Raw genomic sequence first — 21,622 nt, 5'->3', positions numbered from 1 at the left:
TACATGTATTTTACTGGTCCTCCTTTGGAATCTATGCGTCTTTGATGGGAAGGTATGTAATAATAATTATAATAAAATGTATTTGTATAGCACCGTTCATACAGAAACTGCAGCTCAAAGTGCTTCACAACAGGAAAAAAAGGCATAAAATGAGCACATAAAGTGCAGACATAAAATCACAGTTTTTCACATTAGGATCTAACATCCCAACAGGCCACCTTGTTTATGGTTTGATTCAGTTTTAAATGGACAATAATAAAAAGATGTAGAAAGGAATGGTCCTGGACTGTCTTATTTAACCCGGGAAGGTTGGCTGCCGCAAGCCTACGTGCTGTCAGCAGGGTCACATGGGTGTCTTCCTGGAAGTGGCAAGACGATGGCATCTGCCGGTCCCTGGCGGCTTGTTCAGAACGGCACTGTAGGTGTGGAATAGTTGATAGGTCCCCTTGTCCTACCCCTCCACTGTCCGCTGAGGAGGCCTACCAACTATACCACACTTGGGAGTGCTGTCCTGAAAAAGCTGGCAAGGAACGTTATTCCAAGGTGAAATACTCTTCCTAGTCTATAAGAACAGTTTATAGTATTTTAACCTCTTAACTCATCCAGCGCAATAACGAGTAAACTCGTTATTGGCTACTGTGGGATATTCTTGGATATCCTGAAGAATGTACTCAGTCAACCGAGATCAAGATAATAAGGTTTATTATCCAGACAGATAGAAATATACACATAGTATTTAGAGAGAGAATGGCTGAGGCTCTCGCCCCAGGTGATCAGCTGAAATGACCCAGGTAAAGAGACCTGGATTGTTCTCGGGAGGAGCCTTATATAGTTAAAAGGGGGGGGATGTGGTCCCATTTGATAGGTCAAATGGGGGGGGGGGGGGACACAGGATTGGGGAGAAAGGGGAGGGGAATATCTTTACATGAGGGAGTTGGGGAATCATTATATTATTCCACACTACCAAGCGTTGAGCGCCAATAACTTGTTTTTAGATCCTTTGATATTTTTCCTCTGATCCCCATTCTAAATGATCATCCGGATCATTCTAGCCGTCCCTGGCTCGTTTGCCTACGTTGGAATTGCAATGCCGATCGAATATCACCACCTGGCAGTATCGCCTACCTTTGAACTGGAATGGCTTGGCGTGGATACACGTTTTCCTTTTTTTTTTGGTAAGGGCTCCTCCTGCTTGAACAGAGATTCACATCGATCGCCTCGAAATTCCGTTGCCGAAGCGTATTTCCCATCGTAACGTGTATAGACATATACACTGGTAATCGCGATGGCGATGCGATCACTGGAATTATTCTTTTTGGAATACCTTCTGGCTAAGGTAAGGTATATTCTATGTCTATTTTACCGAACCTGAAACATGTTTTTCTAACGATCACAGTTTCGTGTTTTACTGGATGTAAAACATGCTCGACAAACACGATCACGGTTTTGAGTTAAAACGACGCCCCCCCCCCCCTCCCCCCTTGATGATTTTGTGAAGGTACATGGTATATACCTTTGATTTGGGAGTATTTGAGGTTTCAGGGGATCAACCAGAACGGTTTGGGCTTATTGCACATAACGCGTTTTATCTCGCGATCTAGGGGAAAAGACTGGATTATCTTGGAAATGCGCATGTTTAGCGTGTAATAAACTACAAGCTACAGTGTGTAGAAGCAAACTCTTTTCCATGTTGGACTACAAGTAGTGTCTGTCAAATGAGCCACACCATTGTATCCACAGCTATAATACAGAACACACACAGCTCTGCAAACATCGTGAAACACCACGAAAATGACAATTTTAAGCTGGCCTGAAGCGGCAGAGATGGGGACAGGTTATGGCGCTGAATGAGTTAACAGGCGCCCAGAAAAGTGGCAATTTTATTTATTTTTTTACTTGAACTTGGACAGCTGCATACTTTTCTTGCAAAGCTTATCTTTATACTTATAGCACATTATATGTTCGGCAGCCCCGAGCCGCTATAGACGCTTGCAAAGTGCCGTGACTTTCGTGCATTCCGCGCACGGGCACGTCAGGGCGTATACGTCCCGATGCACGTTAAGAGGTTAAAGGAACACGCCACCATTATGGGAAATGCACTTACCATCTTCTCGAGAGTCAGACAAGAAGATTGATACCAAAATTTCATCTCTGTGCGTTCAGTAGAAAGCTATTCGGTAGGGGAGCTCCAGTAGCTCACCATGTACCTCGACGCGAAAGCGTCGGGGAATACCGTGCTGCGTCACGGATCTGGTTGACTCCGAGTTCGATTCCCGGACCCGCCGTCATTTGCCGAATGTCTTCCCCTGTTCTCCCTCCCGTTTCACCCTGCATCTGTCGGTCATGCTTGACCAGAAAAGCGATAAACGCTAAAAAAAATGAAGTTTAAAAAAAAAGAAAGCTATTTGGTTGCAAGCTAAGCACATTTGTGCTAAGCTAGGCTATCTTGCAGCCAGATAGTTTTCCACATTTTCTATTGAACGCAGGAAGGGGATAAGATAGGTATCTATCTTCCTGTCCGACTCTGTAGATGACGGTAAGCAAATTTTCCAGAATGTCGGTGTGTTCCTTAAGTTAAGACACGATTAACCTTTTCCAATCCAACAGTCTCGTACCATTGGCCATAGGAGCGGTGTTGGGTCTTAGTGCCTTGCTCAAGAGCAGTTTGATGGTAGTCATCAAAGGAAGGGAGAACGTTCTTCATCCACCGTCACCTGCCCAGATTCCGTCAGCCTCTCCAGGGATCCATCCCGGGACGTTCAGGTCACAGGCTCATTTATTCTAACCTCTAGGGCAGCGGTTCTCTAAACTATACGGGTCACGACCCAAAGTGGGGTCGAGGGTAGGTGACAGTGGCGCATTGGCATGTAAAAAACATTATAAAAAAATCTATATATATTTTTTTATGTTCTGGCAACATATTTTGGCTAAATATGCCTAGTTTTATAAATGTGTATTGGTAACATAGTGCTGTAATTACATATGCACGATCAAGTTCAACAACGTGTGCTTTTATTTTGATATTCCTTAATTCCACGTTGAAATTACGCGATACATTAAGTGTGGGGTCGCCAAAAATAATCCGAAATAAAATGGGGTCGTGGCTCGTGGTATAAAAAAGTTTGAGAACCCCTGCTCTGGCGTTCTCAACAGTAATGGAAAACATGGAATGTCGTGGAATGTGAAAACAGTGCTCCGCAGGCCTGGGAAGTTATGATACATATCCAGAAAGGTCACGGAAATGTCTGATATTGTTCACAGATGCTTTGTTTTACCAGTAATAAAGGCTCTGTGTGGCTGTAGGCCATGCTGTCTTACTGGGGTGTGTTTGTGAGAGTGTGTGCGTTACCCTCCCTTCCCCCCGAAACCGCTCTTGCAGGCTTCTGCTGTCAATAAGGAAGTGTCCTCCTCGGCAGGGACGTGCACAGGACTCTAGAGGGGCAGGTGCTCAAAGGCTGAAAAGGGCACAACACTCGTGTGTATATATTAAGCGAGCGCGCGTAGCGCGCGAGCATGATTTTTAAGGGCCCTTTTCGGGCGGGGGGCCCCCTTTTTATGCTTTTTGGGGGGTTTTGGTGATCAAATATTGAATATTGAACTATAATAATCAGTGCAGGAGCTTACTTATCCTTGAAAGACACTTTTATCACTGACTTAAAAGGCCCATACATCTCCATAAATGTTCAGGGGGGAGGGAATAAGTGCTTACCCTACAGACCCCAAGAAGTGCTGTATATTCTGTATTGTTTAATATAAATGCATTTTTTATTCCAATCCCGATTTGTATTTGAGATTCCCAAATCCCATCGGACTTGACTTCTTTGTGTCCCTCAATGAGTGTAATACCAGCATTCAACAGCGGTTTCTATCATGATCATCATCACCACCCACGCTATGCATAAAATATATAGGTCCGCGGAGAGGCATGCTGAGGAGGCCGTGCAAACTGCAATGGAATATGGGGCATCTCTCTCTCTTTACCTAATATTTTTATTCTATCCTGACATTTTTCAGTTGGAAGGGCAGTCTATATGCGTAACAGTAAAAAAAAAAAAAAAAGGGCACTTTTTTGATGAGGCTCAAAAAGGCAGGTGCTCAGGCACCCCTTGGCCTCTATGTGTGCACGTGCCTGCTCCTCGGCCCGCCTGGGAGGTTGGGACACGGTTTTGAAACTTGGCTCGGTCCATGTTTCTGTTTTGGGTTTTTTTTACACCTGGATTCCTGCTGTCACTGGAAATCATGGAGCAATCATTCACAGTTCGAACATTGTGTTATGGAAAGTAGGGGTGTAAATATTTGACCCCACACTGATTCGATTCGATTACGATTCTTCAGGCAACGATTCAATGCATCATGAAATCTCTTCATTTGACCACGATTCGATGCTATTCGATTTTCGACATTTTCTATCAGTTAATTCCTCCCAAATAATGTAATACACAAATGTGGCTGGGGGGAACTGATTCACTCAGCATCAATAAATAATCAATAAAAAAGCGACATATACAAAAAAAAGATTATAATACAAAAAAAAATCTATGCAGTTGAAACGTCACCTTAGGATCGATGCATTGTTACACCCCTAATGGAAAGTGATACATTTCCCCCCGAAAGGTTTGAGAAAGGTTATGGACATATGTTCATAGTCTTGTTGTAACCAGTAAACAGTCAACTTGTTTAATGCTAAACTTGCTTGCTGGTAGATCTTGTTACCTTTTGATGGAATGCCCAATAAGTAACATTGGGGAGCGACGGTGGCTCAGGGGGTAGATTGCTCGTCGGGTAATCTGAAGGTTCCTGGTTCGATTCCGGCTCCTCCCTCCTTGAGCAAAGACACTTAACCCCTAACTGCTCCCGATGAGCTAGTTGACACCTTGCATGGTCGCCTCTGCTGTCTGTGTGTGAATGTGTGAGTGAATGGGTGAATGTGAGGCACTGTGAAGCGCTTCATAAGTGCAGTCCATAGCATACATCCTGATGTCCCAGGTGATAGAATAGTTGTTGCTAAAGCCTAAACAAGAGCTGAAATCAGCTATTGCTAAACATTTTTTTTTACATTTAGACACTGACGAATGTTTATCATATCTTTCATGGAATGTCATGGTGTGTTAGTCTACTACCCACTACTCTACTACCCACTAGACCAGGGGTGGCCAACCCGCGGCTCGCGAGCCGCATGCGGCTCTTTGCCCGTCAATGTGCGGCTCTTCCATCCATAAAAAAAATTAAAAAAAATTAAATTTTTTTTTTTTTTTTATTTTTTTTTTACTTTTTTATTTTTTTTTTTTTATTTTTTTGTATGTCACTCATTCCATAAGGACGTAGAATAAACATTTACAATTTTTTTTTAAATGGTCCATTTGCATGTTCTTGGTATCTGAATCTAGGGACATATATGGATCAGTGTCAGAAATAGTGTGTCTGTTACTAGGCTTGAGTAAATTGTAATGAACCAAAGGAGAATATCAATTCTATTTAAAAAAAAAATTATCTTTGACTGTAAATAACACCATGCTAAAATTGACCAGACCTGAAAAATCTAAGCAAATTAATAAAGGGAAGATGATTAAACAGAAGGTTTTGTAGATACAGTACTGAATTCTGCCATATTTTTTATAATGTAAATTTCTCCACCATTTTTCATCATATTGCAACACCGTTTTTTGCAAGACGTTCACAGAAAGGTAGAGAAACTAACTGCGTTCTGTTTTATGGCAATAACGTTCAGGTTTGTGGGAGATAATCCCAAAAAATACGAGAAATTAAAAAATTAATCCAGAAGGCAGATGATTGACAGGGGCTGGTGTGAGCTGGGTAGGGTAGTTTTTCGAAATTTGAAAGCCCTGAGTCTCTTCCTTCAAAAGACTACACTCACTTTTGGCTGTGCCACTTCCTCCTGTCAATATGCGCCGGTTTCCGACTCAATGCCCTGAGATTTCTATAATCTTATATTTCACTAATAACAGTTAAAATAATTGGTAAACAAACATAATGCTGAAAATATACACTTTTACTGTATATCTCGGGCTTAAGAGGTTAACCCTGTGAGGCCCAAATTAAAAAGAAATTAGCAACTTCAGAGGCCAGAGGGTGGGACATATAAACACATTTACTATCAAATAGCATTGTGAGGCTGAACAACAGGACCAATTGACTATACATGTGCTTAAAGGGGAACTATCTTATAAATGGCTTTTTTCAGTGTTTACCATTGTTTCTTAGCTATGTGGACTTATATTAATAGGATATATGTCTCTAATTCTCATATTGGCGAATTCTTCCAATTCTCCTCTCACAATATTCACCCTCACTGAACTGAGTCATCTGAAAATGTGCATATCTGTGATGTCAGAGATTTCTCAGCTGCATAATAATGTGGCAGTTGATGTGGCAGTTGGCACCAGGCCACACAGTGGTTGGAGCCCAGCCTCAAAACGGCTTAAGATCTTGAGGTAGAAAAATGCGGTTTTTAGTACTTGATTAGAAATACAAAACAATGCATTTTTTTTGAAAAAAACCTAGGTGTTCCATAGACTCACAGGAATTGTGTAAAAGTGCCCAAATAGTGAAAGAAATAGTAAAATAGTTCCCCTTTAACATTTTTTAAATAAACATTATTTCTTTAAATGGCTAAAAGTGATTTTGTAATTTTGCAACCGTTAAAAGTACCCTGTGAGGCCCAAATAAAAAAGACATTAGCAACTTCAGAGGCCAGAGGGTGAGACCTATAAACACATGAAGGGTGCCGTGACTGAAAAAAAAGGTTGAGAAACGCTGGTATATGGTGTGGCTCTTTGTGGTACCACAGTCATTTTTTTGTGGCTCTTAGTCTCTGACTGGTTGGCCACCCCTGCACTAGACTAATAATAATAATAATAATAATAATAATAATAATAATAATAATAATAATAATAATAATAATAATAATAATAATAATAATAATAATAATAATAATAATAATAATAATAATAACTTTATTTGTATAGCACCTTTCATACAGGGGATTGCAGTGCTTTACATCAGCAAGAAATAAGACGCAAGAGCAAAGCATAAAGTGGGATACAATAATGCAGATATATTAATCAAATCATATCAAAACCTCACGTGCCAATAGGCTTCTTGAATTTCTGTAATCCGTTACAAAACATGATAAAGGTTATAGTATACACCCAGCGGATAGTGGGGCGTAAATATAAAAGTAAAATAATAGCAAACTACTCACTAGTCTACTACCCACTAGACGACTACCGCCATTTCCTGAGATCTGAAATACAGCTGTGAATTGAAGACAGACACTGGCTCAAAAGCAAGAATCTTTTTATTGTTTACATGTACAGCCAACTCCTGTGGCACTGTTCTTCCATTTGAATGTACAATAATTACATGATCAATAACAACAACAACAACAACACGTGAGTCTATTTTCTTCCCTTGGCCTTGCCTCTGCCTTTGGCACTGTTGAAACGGAAGAAGAACACAGTTTGTTTACTTATGCGGCTTACGTCCTCTTGAAGTTGACTTGCTTACAATTTGAAAGTAATTATCTTCATCATTTTATACTGTGTTTTGTATGTAAATCTTTTTTTTTATTTTTTTTTAACTAATTGATGGGTTCAGATGTAGCGTACTGTAGTGTAAAAATGATATTTGATTGACTCATGAGCAAAAGTAAAAGTACAAAGACGAGGAGCAGGACAAAGACCGGCGCATGCTGTTATACAAGAGGAAAACCACACGTTATGATTACGGCTGAACAATATTGCATTCATATATTGATATCACAATATGAAAGAATGCAAATGTCTATGTAGCATTTTCGAGAAAGTGAGCCTTGAAATATTATCTAACAATCTGTAACAATCTGATGTTTTGTGCATAGTGTGCAGCCCTAGTCATGGTGTAATGCGGGGTTAGAGCGGACAGCAGAGGGTTAGGAGGGTGATCGTGTCCTATCGACAGCAGGCTTACCTTTGATGCTCTGCCTCGTTTCTTTCTCTGCACCTTTTTATGATTTGTCTATGGCCTGATTGGCTGAATGTTTGGCTATGAGAGAACACTTACCAATCCTACCAAGACATCTCCCATTGTGTGTCAAACTTTGACCAAACTTGTACTTACTTTAATCCACAGAGCTCACTTTTTCAAGAGAATGTGTTCTAACCACGCTCGTCCTGATGGCTATTGGTACATGTACGTGTGTTAGTTAATGTGTTTACAAATTGTGTTTGTACAGATACTTCATCGGTGCAATGGTTAACGAGAGGTGACTGTTGATCAGGATCACGATCTCATCTAGATCTGAGATCTAGATGGAGGGATGGTGAAAGAGGGAAAGAGGGATCCTTCCGATCGGTGGAAGGATCTACTGTAGCTACAAGAATGAAGATATGGTCAAAAGGTAGGTAGAAAAGAAGGTAGGTAGAAAAAAAGATTAACGGGTAAGACGACCAGTGCACACTGGTCAAAAAGATCAAATCCCAAACCTAATATCCTAATAAGGGCTGCAAATACAAAGGAACTAAAAAATGTAATTGTATTTTCAACCTCTGTGGCACAGATCCTTTTCGTTGCCGTAGAAAAGCTGTCTGTTTGGCAACCACGAGAAGAGATCTGTGCCACACAACGTAAACAATGTCTCCTCCAGATTGAGCCCATTCATGCCGGGTCACCAGGGGAAAACCAAGACGCTGACGATTCCCCGTCTAAACGGGCACAACACGATCTGAGTCACATTGGGGTTCAAAAATCGGACACAGTTCCCGTGTGACTGCAGAGATGCTCTTGGTGGGCAAACTCCAGGCCCAAGGCACATCTCAGATCGGTAACCTACTTACCTCTGGTGATCCTGAACGCGTGCCAGGAGCTGATTGATCTGTGGACAGACAACGTGAAGGACCAGCTAAGCACAAGAAGAACGGCAGACAAACGGAGACGAGGCCACCTGGCGGGACCAAAGAGCGGACCCCCACCCAGGTGGGTCCTTAAGGCAAGCTGGACGAGACGAGAGGCAGCTCAAGATTTTAGTTCACCTACGATCCAAAGCGTTTCACCCGAGGGAGTCCTTGCATCCGTCCACCTGACCAAGAGCATTTGACTATAAAGCCTTAAGGGGAATGGCAATTAATTTCAATATTGAACTATGTTTTCCTACGTCTTTTTCTTTTTTAACCCAGAGAACATGGGTACAATTTTAGTTTCAGATCAGCTCAGTTAGGGTGTGTCACACATGATGAGCCCTCAAGTCGATGGACACCACCGGGCTAGACTGCTCCAGAGTCTTACTACACACTGGTGTCTAGCTTTAGGAAAGAGTTGTTCACATTCACACACATAACATACTGATGGAATTGTCCTACAAATTCTCCTCCACCCTTAAATGAATGGCCATTCCCCTTTAAGTCAAACATTGTAAACGTCACCACCTCTATACCACCACCACCAGTACCATCAACCTTGTAGTCTGGAGCGCATCGTTGGCCGTTGGGACAGCGTCCGACGTTGCTCTCACCCGAGTCTCTAGCTTCTAATACAAAAGCGGATAAGGCAGAAAAAAGCTACACAACAACCACGAGGCAGATGTCTCTCGTCGGCGGTTATTACTCACAACTTCTGCTGCTCATTGATTCGGGTTTGCAGTACGTTGATCTGGAAGTCAAGCCACAGTTTAGACGACGTTTTATAGACGAGGTCTCTCAGGACCCTTTTTAGGTGTTTGTTCTTGGAACAAAAATATTCTCTGTCTCCATAATCCCATCTTTGAATTCTATAGAATTCACTACTATAGACGGTTTCAAAAGTAACAACATTCTAAAAGTGATCCCATGTTTATTTCCTGTTGTGATGTTTAATGCAATAGTTCACACAGGAAATACACTTGGGTCCAAACTGTTCCCTATAGCAACAGAATTCCAGTGAAACCGTCCATCGCCTTCAAAAGCCAGTAGTACCATTGTGACACCATTAGAACGGTTCGGTTTAGCAAAATTCGAATCTCGTGTGGGTTTGTGCACATGATGGAAGGGTTAACGGTTCAGATAGTGTATTCTGCATTCCTGACAACTAGGACGTCGGAGGCCTCTTGACAGGAGCTGAACTGGGGATAGAACACATTCTTTGGTTGAGATTTGCAATGCCCTGAATGTCCAGGCTTTGGTGACCTAAGATTCTAAGCAGAGGATGGGACAATGGGACAGTAGTGTTGTCATGGAAGACGTTCAGCAACTTAGAATTCTAGCTGGTAACAATACTGTCTTGTCCTTCTACCTTGGAAAACATCCCACCTGCCAGGTGTCTCTAATGCACAGGTGGGCTTTTCTCCACGTTGCAGGTTGTGCATCGTCAAGCTGTTATTATCTTAAAGGGGAATGCCACCCATTTTAAGAATTCAGCTATATGTTCTTCCTGTGCCCCAGGAAAGTTAAGTGGATATTTCTGAGCACAATATGAGAAATATGAGAGAGGACCATTCCAATCGGCGATAACTGGGATATAAAAACCGAGGGCTGTGTGTGAGCTCTTACACCAAAATGAGGTTTATATTCTAGCATTACTAGACGGTCTGAACCTGAATTAAAGACTCATTTGGGCCCCCATTCATTGTCTATATGGAGCCCCAGATTTCACATTCTCGTGGTTTTGGAGGGTTCTTCTCTCAGATATACAGCTTTAGGAGAGAGTGGTGCATGTTGGCAAATGCAGACTAAACTGTCCTGTGGGGCATGATAGGAAGAACGTAATTGTGAATTCTTAAAACGGTTGGCATTCCCCTTTAAAGAATCATCAGCAAGAGGTCTTTATATCATAAAACAAGTGCGGCCCGGCTCCTTACCAACACCGGGCAATCGCATCACATTACCAGGTTCTCCACTCCCTTCACTGGCTTCCAATAAACCAGCGTATCACTTTTATGACACTCCTGTTGGTATTTAAGGCCATAAATGTCACCGGTCCAACCCATCTCCAGGAGTGTCTTACCCCCCAACCCTCATCCAGGACCAGGACACTCGCGTCCAACCGATCTCCAGCAGCTGCCAGAAGCTATTTCAGACTTCATTACTGTGAATCTCTTCCGCAGCTTTTCCCTACGGTCCTGATGTGTTTTACTTATGTGCTTTCCTTGCTATTATTCCAGTCTATTATTTAAATGTTTTCTGTATACAGATGCATTTTCTGTTTCAGAAATACTATATACTGTAGACTAAAAACTCTCCCTTTCATTGTCACAAGATTTAGTCTTATCTCTCTGGTTTCTGGCTTTTGTGAGAGAATATGTTTGCAAATATGGAAACTTTCCTGGGCCATGGCAATAAGTTATTTCAATTCTTAATTCGGGTGGTGGTTCCTCTTTAAATGTAAAATTAAATTGGCACCAACAATAAAAAAAGAAAAATGATAAAAAAAAAAGTTAAAACCCACAATAATCCAATAGGGCGATATTGTAGAGCAGCCCGATCTTGCTTAAAATATGTAAATAAAGTACTAATAAATCAACCACAGTAAAATGTACATATTGTTGTATGTTATAGCCATAAATAATATATTTGCATATTGTATTGAAAATGTACAATGTGTATGTAATACATACACATTAGATTATAACATATATTATTATATTACATATTAAGAAAATGTTTACTTTTTAATTCCCCTGCTGGGGAACAAACCCAAGGCTACATTATATCTTAACCATAACTGTTAAAGACAGTTAAAACAAACCTAACAAGTTAAAGTTAAATGTTTCAAAAACAAAGACTATCATGCTGGCCTATAGAAATATATTCTACACATGTTGGAAACTGCTTACCATGGTGTATTAAGATGTATTACCGGATATAAATCACTTACCCATCATTGCACTCTGTATGCTAAAGTTAACTGGCCCTAGACTGCTTCATTGGTACACCTTCATTTATAAAGCAATTATTGGTCAGCTCCCTTTTTACCTCGGTTCATACCTCACCATCACATCAAACCCCTTTTACAGCTTACGATCCCAGGACTATTTATATGCCTCAGTACCCAGAACCCGCACAGAGTTTGGGAAAAGGGCCTTCATGTTCTCTGCTCCCTCTGCCTGGAATGGACTTCAAAAAACGTTGAAACTGCAGGCCCTCACTACCATATCTGATTTTAAAGTTCAAATTACGGGCATTTTAAAGAATGAGATGGGAGAATGTCGATGCTTCACTGCATAATGTGGTGTTATATTTTATATATATATATATATATATATATATATATATATATATATATATATATATATATATATATATATTAGTGCTGTCAAACGATTAAAATATTTAACTCGATTAATCGCATGATTGTCCATAGTTAACTCGCGATTAATCGCAAATTAATAATTTTTTTTTTTACCTTAAACAGATCTTTTTCAAGTTCCAAGTTTTAATACTCTTATCAACATGCGAGTCAACAAATGCTTGCTTTATGCAGCCATTTAACACAAAAGGATGACCCTCATGCATTGCAAATTTGCATCAAATTCAAAACAGAGTGATGCACAAAATAACTTAAAAGAAAATAATAATTTAAAACAATGAATAAAGTGTGCATGAAATAATAGGGAAAGAAAACGTTAGGAACTTGTTACATTCACACACACAAGGGCTGATTAATCACACACACCCCTCTCTCCCTCACACACACACTCTCCCAGCTCTCTTTCTCTCTTGCCCCTTCCTCATCTCTCTCACCCCCCTCTCTCTCTATATCTCACACACACACACACACACACACACACACACACACACACACACACACACACACACACACACACACACACACACACACACACACACACACACACACACACACACACACACACACACACACACTTCAGAAACAAACATAGTATCAATGAGAGCATCAATAATACACCTGAGTGAAGTCTAGTAAAAAAAAAAAAAAAATTTTTTTTTTTTTTTTTTTTTAGTTAATCTTGAGTTAAACAAATTAGTGGCATTAATAGAATCGGGAGTTAACGCGTTAATATCGCGTTAACTTTGACAGCCTTAATATATATATATATATATATAGCATCGACGGGGCACCGGTTGAGAGAGTGAACAGCTTTAAGTACCTCGGAGCCCACATATCCGAGGACTTGACATGGACCACACACATTGACAGTGTTGTGAAGAAGGCACGACAACGCCTCTACTTCCTCAGGCGCCTAAGGAAGTTCCAAGTCAGTCAGAAGATCCTTAAGAACTTCTACTCATGTACAATAGAGAGCATCCTGACTGGCAACATCACCTCCTGGTTGGGAATAGCACTGCACAAGACCGAAGCAGACTACAAAGAGTGACACGTTCAGCCGAACGCACAATTGGAGGGGGGCTCCCCACCCTCCAGAACATTTACAACAAGCGGTGCAGGGGCAAGGCTAAGAGAATCATTAAGGACTCCAGCCACCCGAACAACTGCCTCTTTGAACTGCTGCGGTCAGGCAAGCGATACCGGAGTCTCAAGGCGAGCACAGAAAGGCTCAGAAGAAGCTTCTATCCCCAGGCCATCAGGCTGCTCAACGAACAATAAACACTACACAACAACCATCAAATACACATAGCACACACATCCACACGAACACACTCACTTTAAACAAACACACTGCAGCACCCACTCTCCACACTTTATATTTATTGATAAAGGATTTGCACTACAACTCGTACACCTTACTGTAAATTGTACCGAAATTGTACCTCATCCCATTTCTGCTTTGCACTATATAGTGTTGTATATTAGTACACTGCATAGTATATTGTATATTATATGGTAACTCAGTTACGTCTATTCTGCATCGAACATTGTACATATGTCTATACTGAACACTGCGACCTCATTTTTTACTTCTAATTTACATGCTATACTATGTTATTTCATACTTATCTTGTCTAGCACAGTCTCTGGAGCGTAACAGTAAGAAGCATTTTGTATAAAAGTATTCTGTACTTCTGTATGACAACTATTAAAGAAACTTGAAACTTGACTTTCTCTCCCCAGCAACCTCCTGCACCTTCCCTCCTCTTTCTACCTTTTTTACCGTACCCTCCAATCTCCCCCCAATCCCATTCAATCTTGTTTGCTGCAGCTCAAATGTATCCCCTTTGCCCCACTTTGCCTTTTATGTCTCTGTCTGTGTTTGTGTATTGTATGTTTGTTTTTGTTTTGCTGCCATTTTGGCCAGGTCCTGCTCGAAAAAGAGATCATTGATCCCAAGTGACTACCTGGTAAAATAAAGGTCAAATAAATAAATAAAATTAAGAAAGGATCAGGAACTAAACTGGAATTGTATATCTGTGAAGATAATGATGATCAGCAACAAATTTACTTTTAAGAAAAAGTTGAAAAATAGCGGCTGGGTGGCGCAGCGGACATTGCGCTCGTCACCAACGCAAGAGACACCGGTATCGAATCCGGCTGTCAGCGTTGCCTCCGGCTTGGGCCGGCCGTCATACTGACTCAATTGGCAGAGTCAGCGGGAGGGGAGTCGATGGGTGGTAGTCTGGTAGTTGTAAACAGCGACTCCTACAGGTCGGTCAGGGCGCCTGCACAGCAAAGTCAGGAAATGGCGGGGGCAGTGTGAGCCTCCCACACGTTACACCTCGCCAATGAGAGTCCGCGCTGGCAGGTGAAAAGAAGTGACTGGCTGCCTCCACATGTATCGGAGGGGACATGTGATGGGCTTCTATCCTCCCTACGACCGGCCAGTGGGGGGCACATTCAAGCAACGATCAGGACAGGGGAGGGAGAATTGGCACGAGAGGAAAAAATTGGGATGGGAGAAAAAAAATCACAGAAAAAGGAGGAGAAAAAGTAGGTAAAAAAAATGAAAAAGTTGAAAAATGCTGTTATAAATAATGAAATACAGTTGAGTTACTGATTTATTTAGTTAGTATTGTATTTGTGGCTGGAGCCTTTGTGTGTTTTCTGGGAGATTTTGAAGATATTGAGAATGTACTTAGGCTAAAGTGTTTCTTGTGTTTTTATTGTTTTTTTTTTATTACTGTAATGTAATCTACTGTAATGTTATGTGTTCGGACCCCAGGAAGAATAGTCTTTCACCCATGGGTGTAGAATAATGGGGATCCAGATAATAAACAAATAAACAAATCTCGAACCATAATCATAATATTGCTGTTGTATATCAGAGTGGGTGGGTTAGTCTAGTGGTGAGAACACTCATCCATGACAACAATCGTACTCCCGCAGTTTGTTTTGAACTTTTGCAGATATAATACATAAATATATTACTTAAACAACACGTGAATATATTACTTATGGCTATAACATAACGTACATTATGTACCTTTTTTCCTGTGGTCGATTAGTGCCTTACGTTTTCTGATGAGACCTTGTTGCGTAGAGAAGTGGAGATTGGCACATGGAAAACCCTGACAGGAAGTACTTACGTCATATTTCTGTCTCTTCAGTTTCTCTCCCAGGTCGAACTTCTCCGCCTCCAGTCCCATCAGCCACTGCCACATCTCACTAGCCTTCTCCCTGTCGAGTGACAGCCAATAGAATCGGAGGAGTCAGAGACAGTAATGAGGAGATTGAGCATTGCACTAACCTCGTTCCCAGTTTTATCTCGCATTGCACTAGATTGGAATGGGGAAACGCACAGCACGACTGACAATGAGACTACTTGCTACAAACATATTCAGAGAAAATAATTAAATGTGATGTGATTTTATGTTGAGTGAAATTATAATTGAATGTGTTTTTTGGGGGCGAAACATTTTAAACAAATCACGATCTCTGCCAAAAGGCTGGGAATCATATGGTGAGTGGTTGCCATGTTAACCGAGGGAACCACTGAAAGAAAGAATATGAAAGAAAAAACTATATGTATGACATATTCTTAGATATAGATGACTCCCCATCCCCATTCAAAGAGATGGGGGTCAGGTTTTTGTTTTGTAAGTCCCCGTTATCAAGATAGTGTCAGAGTGACCCGGCTTCTCTTTTAGACAAGGAGCGATACATGTTGAGATCAGAGGCTCTGTGTAGGATTGTTAGTAACTGATTACTAGTAGGGATGTCCGATATTATCGGCCGACCGATATTATCGGCCGATATCGGCAGTAAAATGTGATTTTTTTTTTTTTTACATTTATTTAACCTTTATTTACCCAGGCAAGCAAGTAAGAACCAATTCTTATTTTATTTATTGTCAAAAGTATGCATGTTGGTTTAATTCAACAACAAGAGATATGTAATGTTAATTTTTACTTTTTTAATTATCATATTTTGCACAGATAATGCTTACATTTAGAAAGCCTTTTGAATGCATCCAGTGAAATTATTAATTACCTGAAATTATTCAGTTTTTTTGGGGGGAAACCCTGCATATATCGGTATCGGTTGATATCGGTATCGGTATCGGTATCGAAATTAAGAGTTGGACAATATCGGAATATCGGTATCGGTAAAAAAGCCAATATCGAGCATCCCTAATTACTAGGAACCCAATATGTCAATCTAGATGTAAACATGTCATTATAAATAATATCATCTCATCAGGTATGTCAGCAGATAAGAAAGAATGACACCGGTTTACTGTCCAATGGACGACAGAGTAATAGATACTATGAGAGAGCCTGTTTCAAATAAAAAATTGAAGGGATTTGCAAAGGTCATGTTTAATGTGAAGATATTGACTGTCATACCCTATGGATGTTTTTGGGATTATATTATTTCCTTTGTTACATGTTTTTCCAAGAAGTCAGCCAGTATGCTAATGCAAACCTAAGTGGGAGTGTTGAGATCAGAGGTGCTGTGTAGGATTGTTAGTAACTGTCTAACTGTACATACAGTATGGCTGTTTACACTAGTAACTGTTTACCTGCATATATAATTGTCTCCACCAGTGACTGTCTAGTTGCATATATATCTGTTCCCACTAGAGGGCGCTCTAGGCGGAGCCACCCAGGTACTCCACCTTGTGGCGAGTATAAAAGCAAAGGTATACTCCCATTTCGTTCTCTCCCCCAATGTCTCTCAGTGAGAGAAGACCATGTATGTTACTGCTGCTCTTTCCATGTGAAATAAAAAGAAACCACGCCAGTTCAGGCTCAAGATAGAAACCATGCCTCTTGACCACATTATTGTCGCCCTATAGCCGAATTCTGTTAACAATACTCTCTCTCTTCAAACAATAGCTCATCTGTTGTTGGGTGAATACAAAATGTAAAAAAAAATAATAATTACAACTCAGCCTAGACTCCCTAGAGCCTGTTTTTCTATTATCTGGAATTATACCAATCAATTGCAACCAAAATCTCTATATGACCACAAATGAGCATGATGTGTTTTTCTGGGTCTGTAGCTCTCCTGGTACTACAGGGCAACAACACAAAAGACAAAATGTTTGACCAAAATAACACTAAATATGTAATTTCAGAATAAAAAAATAAAGTCATTTGGCCACTTTTGAGGACATTTTTGTGGCTGCCATGTTGGATTTAACTGCAACTATAGGAGAGCGAGAGCTGCTGCCAAATGAAGTGGAACACTCTTTAATTTGAGGTCCAGGTGATGAGACTTTGGTCGGACGATACGCCAGATGTTAGAAAAATTGTATTTAGTTTGAAAACAATCCAGAATTATACTTTTAGACTATTGGGGTTTTCAGGTACAATGGATTTAGTGAGCAGAGGATCCAGAAGTGAGGAGGTTTTCATCTGTCGACAGCGAAACACGCCGGGCTTTCACACAAACATAACATAGACTGCGACCGTGGCACCGAGCGTGAATGTCTTTGACTAGCGGAGACTATTTTCGAGTGAGAAGTGCTGACGGCGGTGGTCGACCGAGCGTACTTGAGCTTCTCCTCGTTGAGGTGGTCGATGATCAGAGCCTTCCTCCTCTCCGCCAGGATCTTCTTCTTCTTCTCTCTCTCCGTCTGCTTCTTGGCTCCCTTCTTACCCTCTTGCTGGATGGGGAAATGGAAAAGGGAGTGATAGAATAGCAGAAAGGTGTGTGTGTGTGTGTGTGTGTGTGTGTGTGTGTGTGTGTGTGTGTGTGTGTGTGTGTGTGTGTGTGTGTGTGTGTGTGTGTGTGTGTGTGTGTGTGTGTGTGTGTGTGTGTGTGTGTGTGTGTGTGTGTGTGTGTGTGTGTGTGTGTGTGTGTAAGAACGTGTGAGAACGTGTGTCCCCAGACATGCAAGTAATCCTTAGTGCATGTCTTATTCCCCTTGGAATCTCAGATGGGTGGCGTTTGCCACATAGGACAATGCAATGTCAGCCAGAAGGTTTAGACTATCTGAGAGTGAAATTTGTGTACTTTTTGACAACTTACGTGATAACTATCTTTGCATTCATCTAAAAATGTTTGGACCTTATGGTGTTCTTGTACTGTTCTTGACTTATTGTTATGTTTTCTTCTTGACTTGTTTAAAGAAGACCTGTACGGCCCATGGGGACATTAACGTGTGTTGTCGGGCCCTATAAATAAATTTGATTTGATTTGATTTGATTTAACTACAAATATATTTTTCATTAATTAATATTTAATTAAAGACAAATGTGTGTGTGCATGCGTGTGTGTGTGTGTAGTGCGTGTGTGTGTAGTGTGTGTGTGTAGTTTAAGCACTTACCCTCTGCTGTACTCCTCCGTACTGCTGAGTCATGTTGGTCAGGGCCTTCTTCTTCTTCGTATCTTCATCATGCTTCTTACGATCCACCTCCTGCTCCTTCCTCTCCTTCTCCTCCTGCAGCGCCCCCCACAGGATGTCAGTGTCATGTGTGTCTGTTGATACTTTATGAGGCAGTGAAACATTGGTGGTATTGTGTGTCCCTGACCCTGCCTTCTCCCTAAGATGATCTCTGTAGGTCAGACTGTTGTAGTATCTCTGTAGGTCAGACTGTTGTAGTATCTCTGTAGGTCAGACTGTTGTAGTATCTCTGTAGGTCAGACTGTTGTAGTATCTCTGTAGGTCAGACTGTTGTAGTATCTCTGTAGGTCAGACTGTTGTAGTATCTCTGTAGGTCAGACTGTTGTAGTATCTCTGTAGGTCAGACATGTTGTAGTATCTCTGTAGGTCAGACTGTTGTAGTATCTCTGTAGGTCAGACTGTTGTAGTATCTCTGTAGGTCAGACTGTTGTAGTATCTCTGTAGGTCAGACTGTTGTAGTATCTCTGTAGGTCAGACTGTTGTAGTATCTCTGTAGGTCAGACTGTTGTAGTATCTCTGTAGGTCAGACTGTTGTAGTATCTCTGTAGGTCAGACTGTTGTAGTATCTCTGTAGGTCAGACTGTTGTAGTATCTCTGTAGGTCAGACTGTTGTAGTATCTCTGTAGGTCAGACTGTTGTAGTATCTCTGTAGGTCAGACTGTTGCCGTACTCACCGCAAGACGATTCTGTCTTTCCTTATCCTGTTCAGTTCGGATTCTCTGTTGCTCTGCCCTCTCCGCACGACGCTTATCCTGCACACACACACACACACACACACACACACACACACACACACACACACACACACACACACCACACACACAGGATTTAACTCTTCTGCCCCCTTAGCGACTATTTTGTGTTTTTTGCCTATATTTTTTGTGTTTCTGTACAACGATGGCTGTGTTGATTATTATGTCATGAAATTGTGTCCGTTTGCTTATTTTCCATATATTCACAGAATTTGAAAAGATTAGATTTTGAAACCATCTAACACAAAAGTTAACAATATTAGCTTTCAAACCGTCCATAGTGGTTTATTTCTTGCCATTAGGGTTAGGGTTACCCAGACAGAAAGATTAGGAGAAGGTAAAATCTCATCCCTGTGCCCGTGCCCACCCCAACACTTGCTCAACAGTCCCCTAACCTAACCCTAACCCCAACCCTAACCCTAACCCTAACCCTACAAACGGAAATATTTGGAATCTTTGATAGATATGTTGAGTTAGGTTCATAGTGGTATTCATAAAAAAAAGAATTGGAACGAAATATTACAAATTACGTTTTTTATGACCTTGAACGTGATGCAATCTTTTCATGCACTAAGGTGACAACTCTGCAAAATCGTTAGGGGGGCATAAGAGTTAATTAGTGTCCTGACTGCGATGGGCTCCAGTGACCTGTGGTGTGAATTCCCAGAGGACTTACGATTCTGGTGACAAGAGCGATGAGCTCCTCTTCATCCTTCTTCCTCATTAAGAAATGAGCCTCGATCAGAGTCTGCAACTCGGCCAGGTCCTTCTCCGTTCTCTTCCTGTGGATGTCCTGTGGTCAGGCATACATGTAAACACACACACACACACACACACACACACACACACACACACACACACACACACACACACACACACACACACACACACACACACACACACACACACACACACACACACACACACACACACACACACACACACACAGATACAAATGCTTTATTATTTAAATATTTGTATTAAAATATTCCAGAGGCATTACCGTATTGCCTGGTTACTTATTGAACAGAAACTGAACAGAATATTGCTAGTTGTTTGGCCTAGAGAGACACACACATTTGGCCTAGAGAGACACACACACACAGACACACAGACACACACACACACACACACACACACACACACACACACACGCACGCACGCACGCACACACACACACACACGCACGCACGCACACACGCACGTCGTTATGTGCTGCTATAATGATTGAAAAGTGCTATTTCACTCACATCAAAGTCAACTTTGTCTCCTCCTCCCGCCTCCGGTATCTTGGGGACGGGTGGTGCAAACCTGATGATCGTAAAACAACACGAGCTCAGGACGGCATTGTTTAGCATTCATATAGTCGCTCGGTTTATTGCTTCAAACCGATAGAAGAATACAAATAGTGCCACTTACTTTGGCTTGGGTTTATCATCTGCAAGAGAGAACGGTAGACAATTATAACGCTTGTACACATTGATGCTGATTTACATACATTTATTTGATCCTAAAGGCCCCAGTCAGTGATCCAAACGTAAACAAATGGGTGGCCGACGCGGCGCCAAAAACAACTCCCGATACGAGGACTAACAACAACAAGTAAATATGAGTTTTTTTTTAATTGTATTCACTGCCTTTTGTGGCTGTAAAAGGGTTTGTTTACGTTGGTAATGTGGCGACATGGGTTTTCCCCACATCCATCCCATCAAAACACTTACGGATCAGAGCTTCAAACACAGACAGAAGAAACTGATTTACCCCCCAATCCAACTATTTTACTCTGTGTGCGCAGTGTGTTAATTTCCCTCACAGTTCACAGATGTCACACACTTTGGGACAACAGTGCAAGGCGCTCTCACCTTGAGCCAGGAGTGGCCTGGGGCAGATAAATGACATTGTCGGATGATCACCCGGATCATTATCATTGTTATCGTCATTATTCATTATCGAAGCGGTTCACGTTGTTGTGAATTAATGTCACTGAAAAACTGTGAAACGAACATGACCTGGCCAGCGCTGCAGGTCTGGAGTCTGGACTGAGTGAGATGGACTTTGTATTGACTCAATGTTCTGACATAAAGGCAATGGATATGAAACACACACCATTATGGTCTTAAAGGAACACGCCAACTTTTTGGGACGTTTGCTTATTTGCCATCTATACCCTGCAGTT

At 41.3% G+C, this 21,622-nt stretch overlaps 1 protein-coding gene across 1 annotated transcript; it reads right to left on the bottom strand.

The window, feature by feature from the left end:
* Positions 1-7,418: 7,418 nt before the first annotated feature.
* On the bottom strand, positions 7,419-21,345 carry LOC311242159 (troponin T, cardiac muscle-like; the record flags this gene model as incomplete). Its single annotated transcript, XM_084331111.1, has 10 exons — positions 7,419-7,455; positions 8,835-8,872; positions 15,429-15,519; positions 17,841-17,953; positions 18,617-18,730; positions 19,369-19,446; positions 20,123-20,239; positions 20,697-20,757; positions 20,866-20,884; positions 21,309-21,345. The coding sequence occupies 10 exons, from the start codon at positions 21,343-21,345 to the stop codon at positions 7,419-7,421; spliced, it is 705 nt and encodes a 234-aa protein (XP_084187237.1).
* Positions 21,346-21,622: the final 277 nt, after the last annotated feature.

This window comes from Notolepis coatsorum (genome assembly GCF_963971535.1).
Source record: "Notolepis coatsorum genome assembly, chromosome: 15".
Classification (NCBI taxonomy): domain Eukaryota; kingdom Metazoa; phylum Chordata; class Actinopteri; order Aulopiformes; family Paralepididae; genus Notolepis; species Notolepis coatsorum.
Note: the sequence above shows the minus strand (reverse complement) of the source record. Positions and strands in the feature narration are given on the sequence as shown.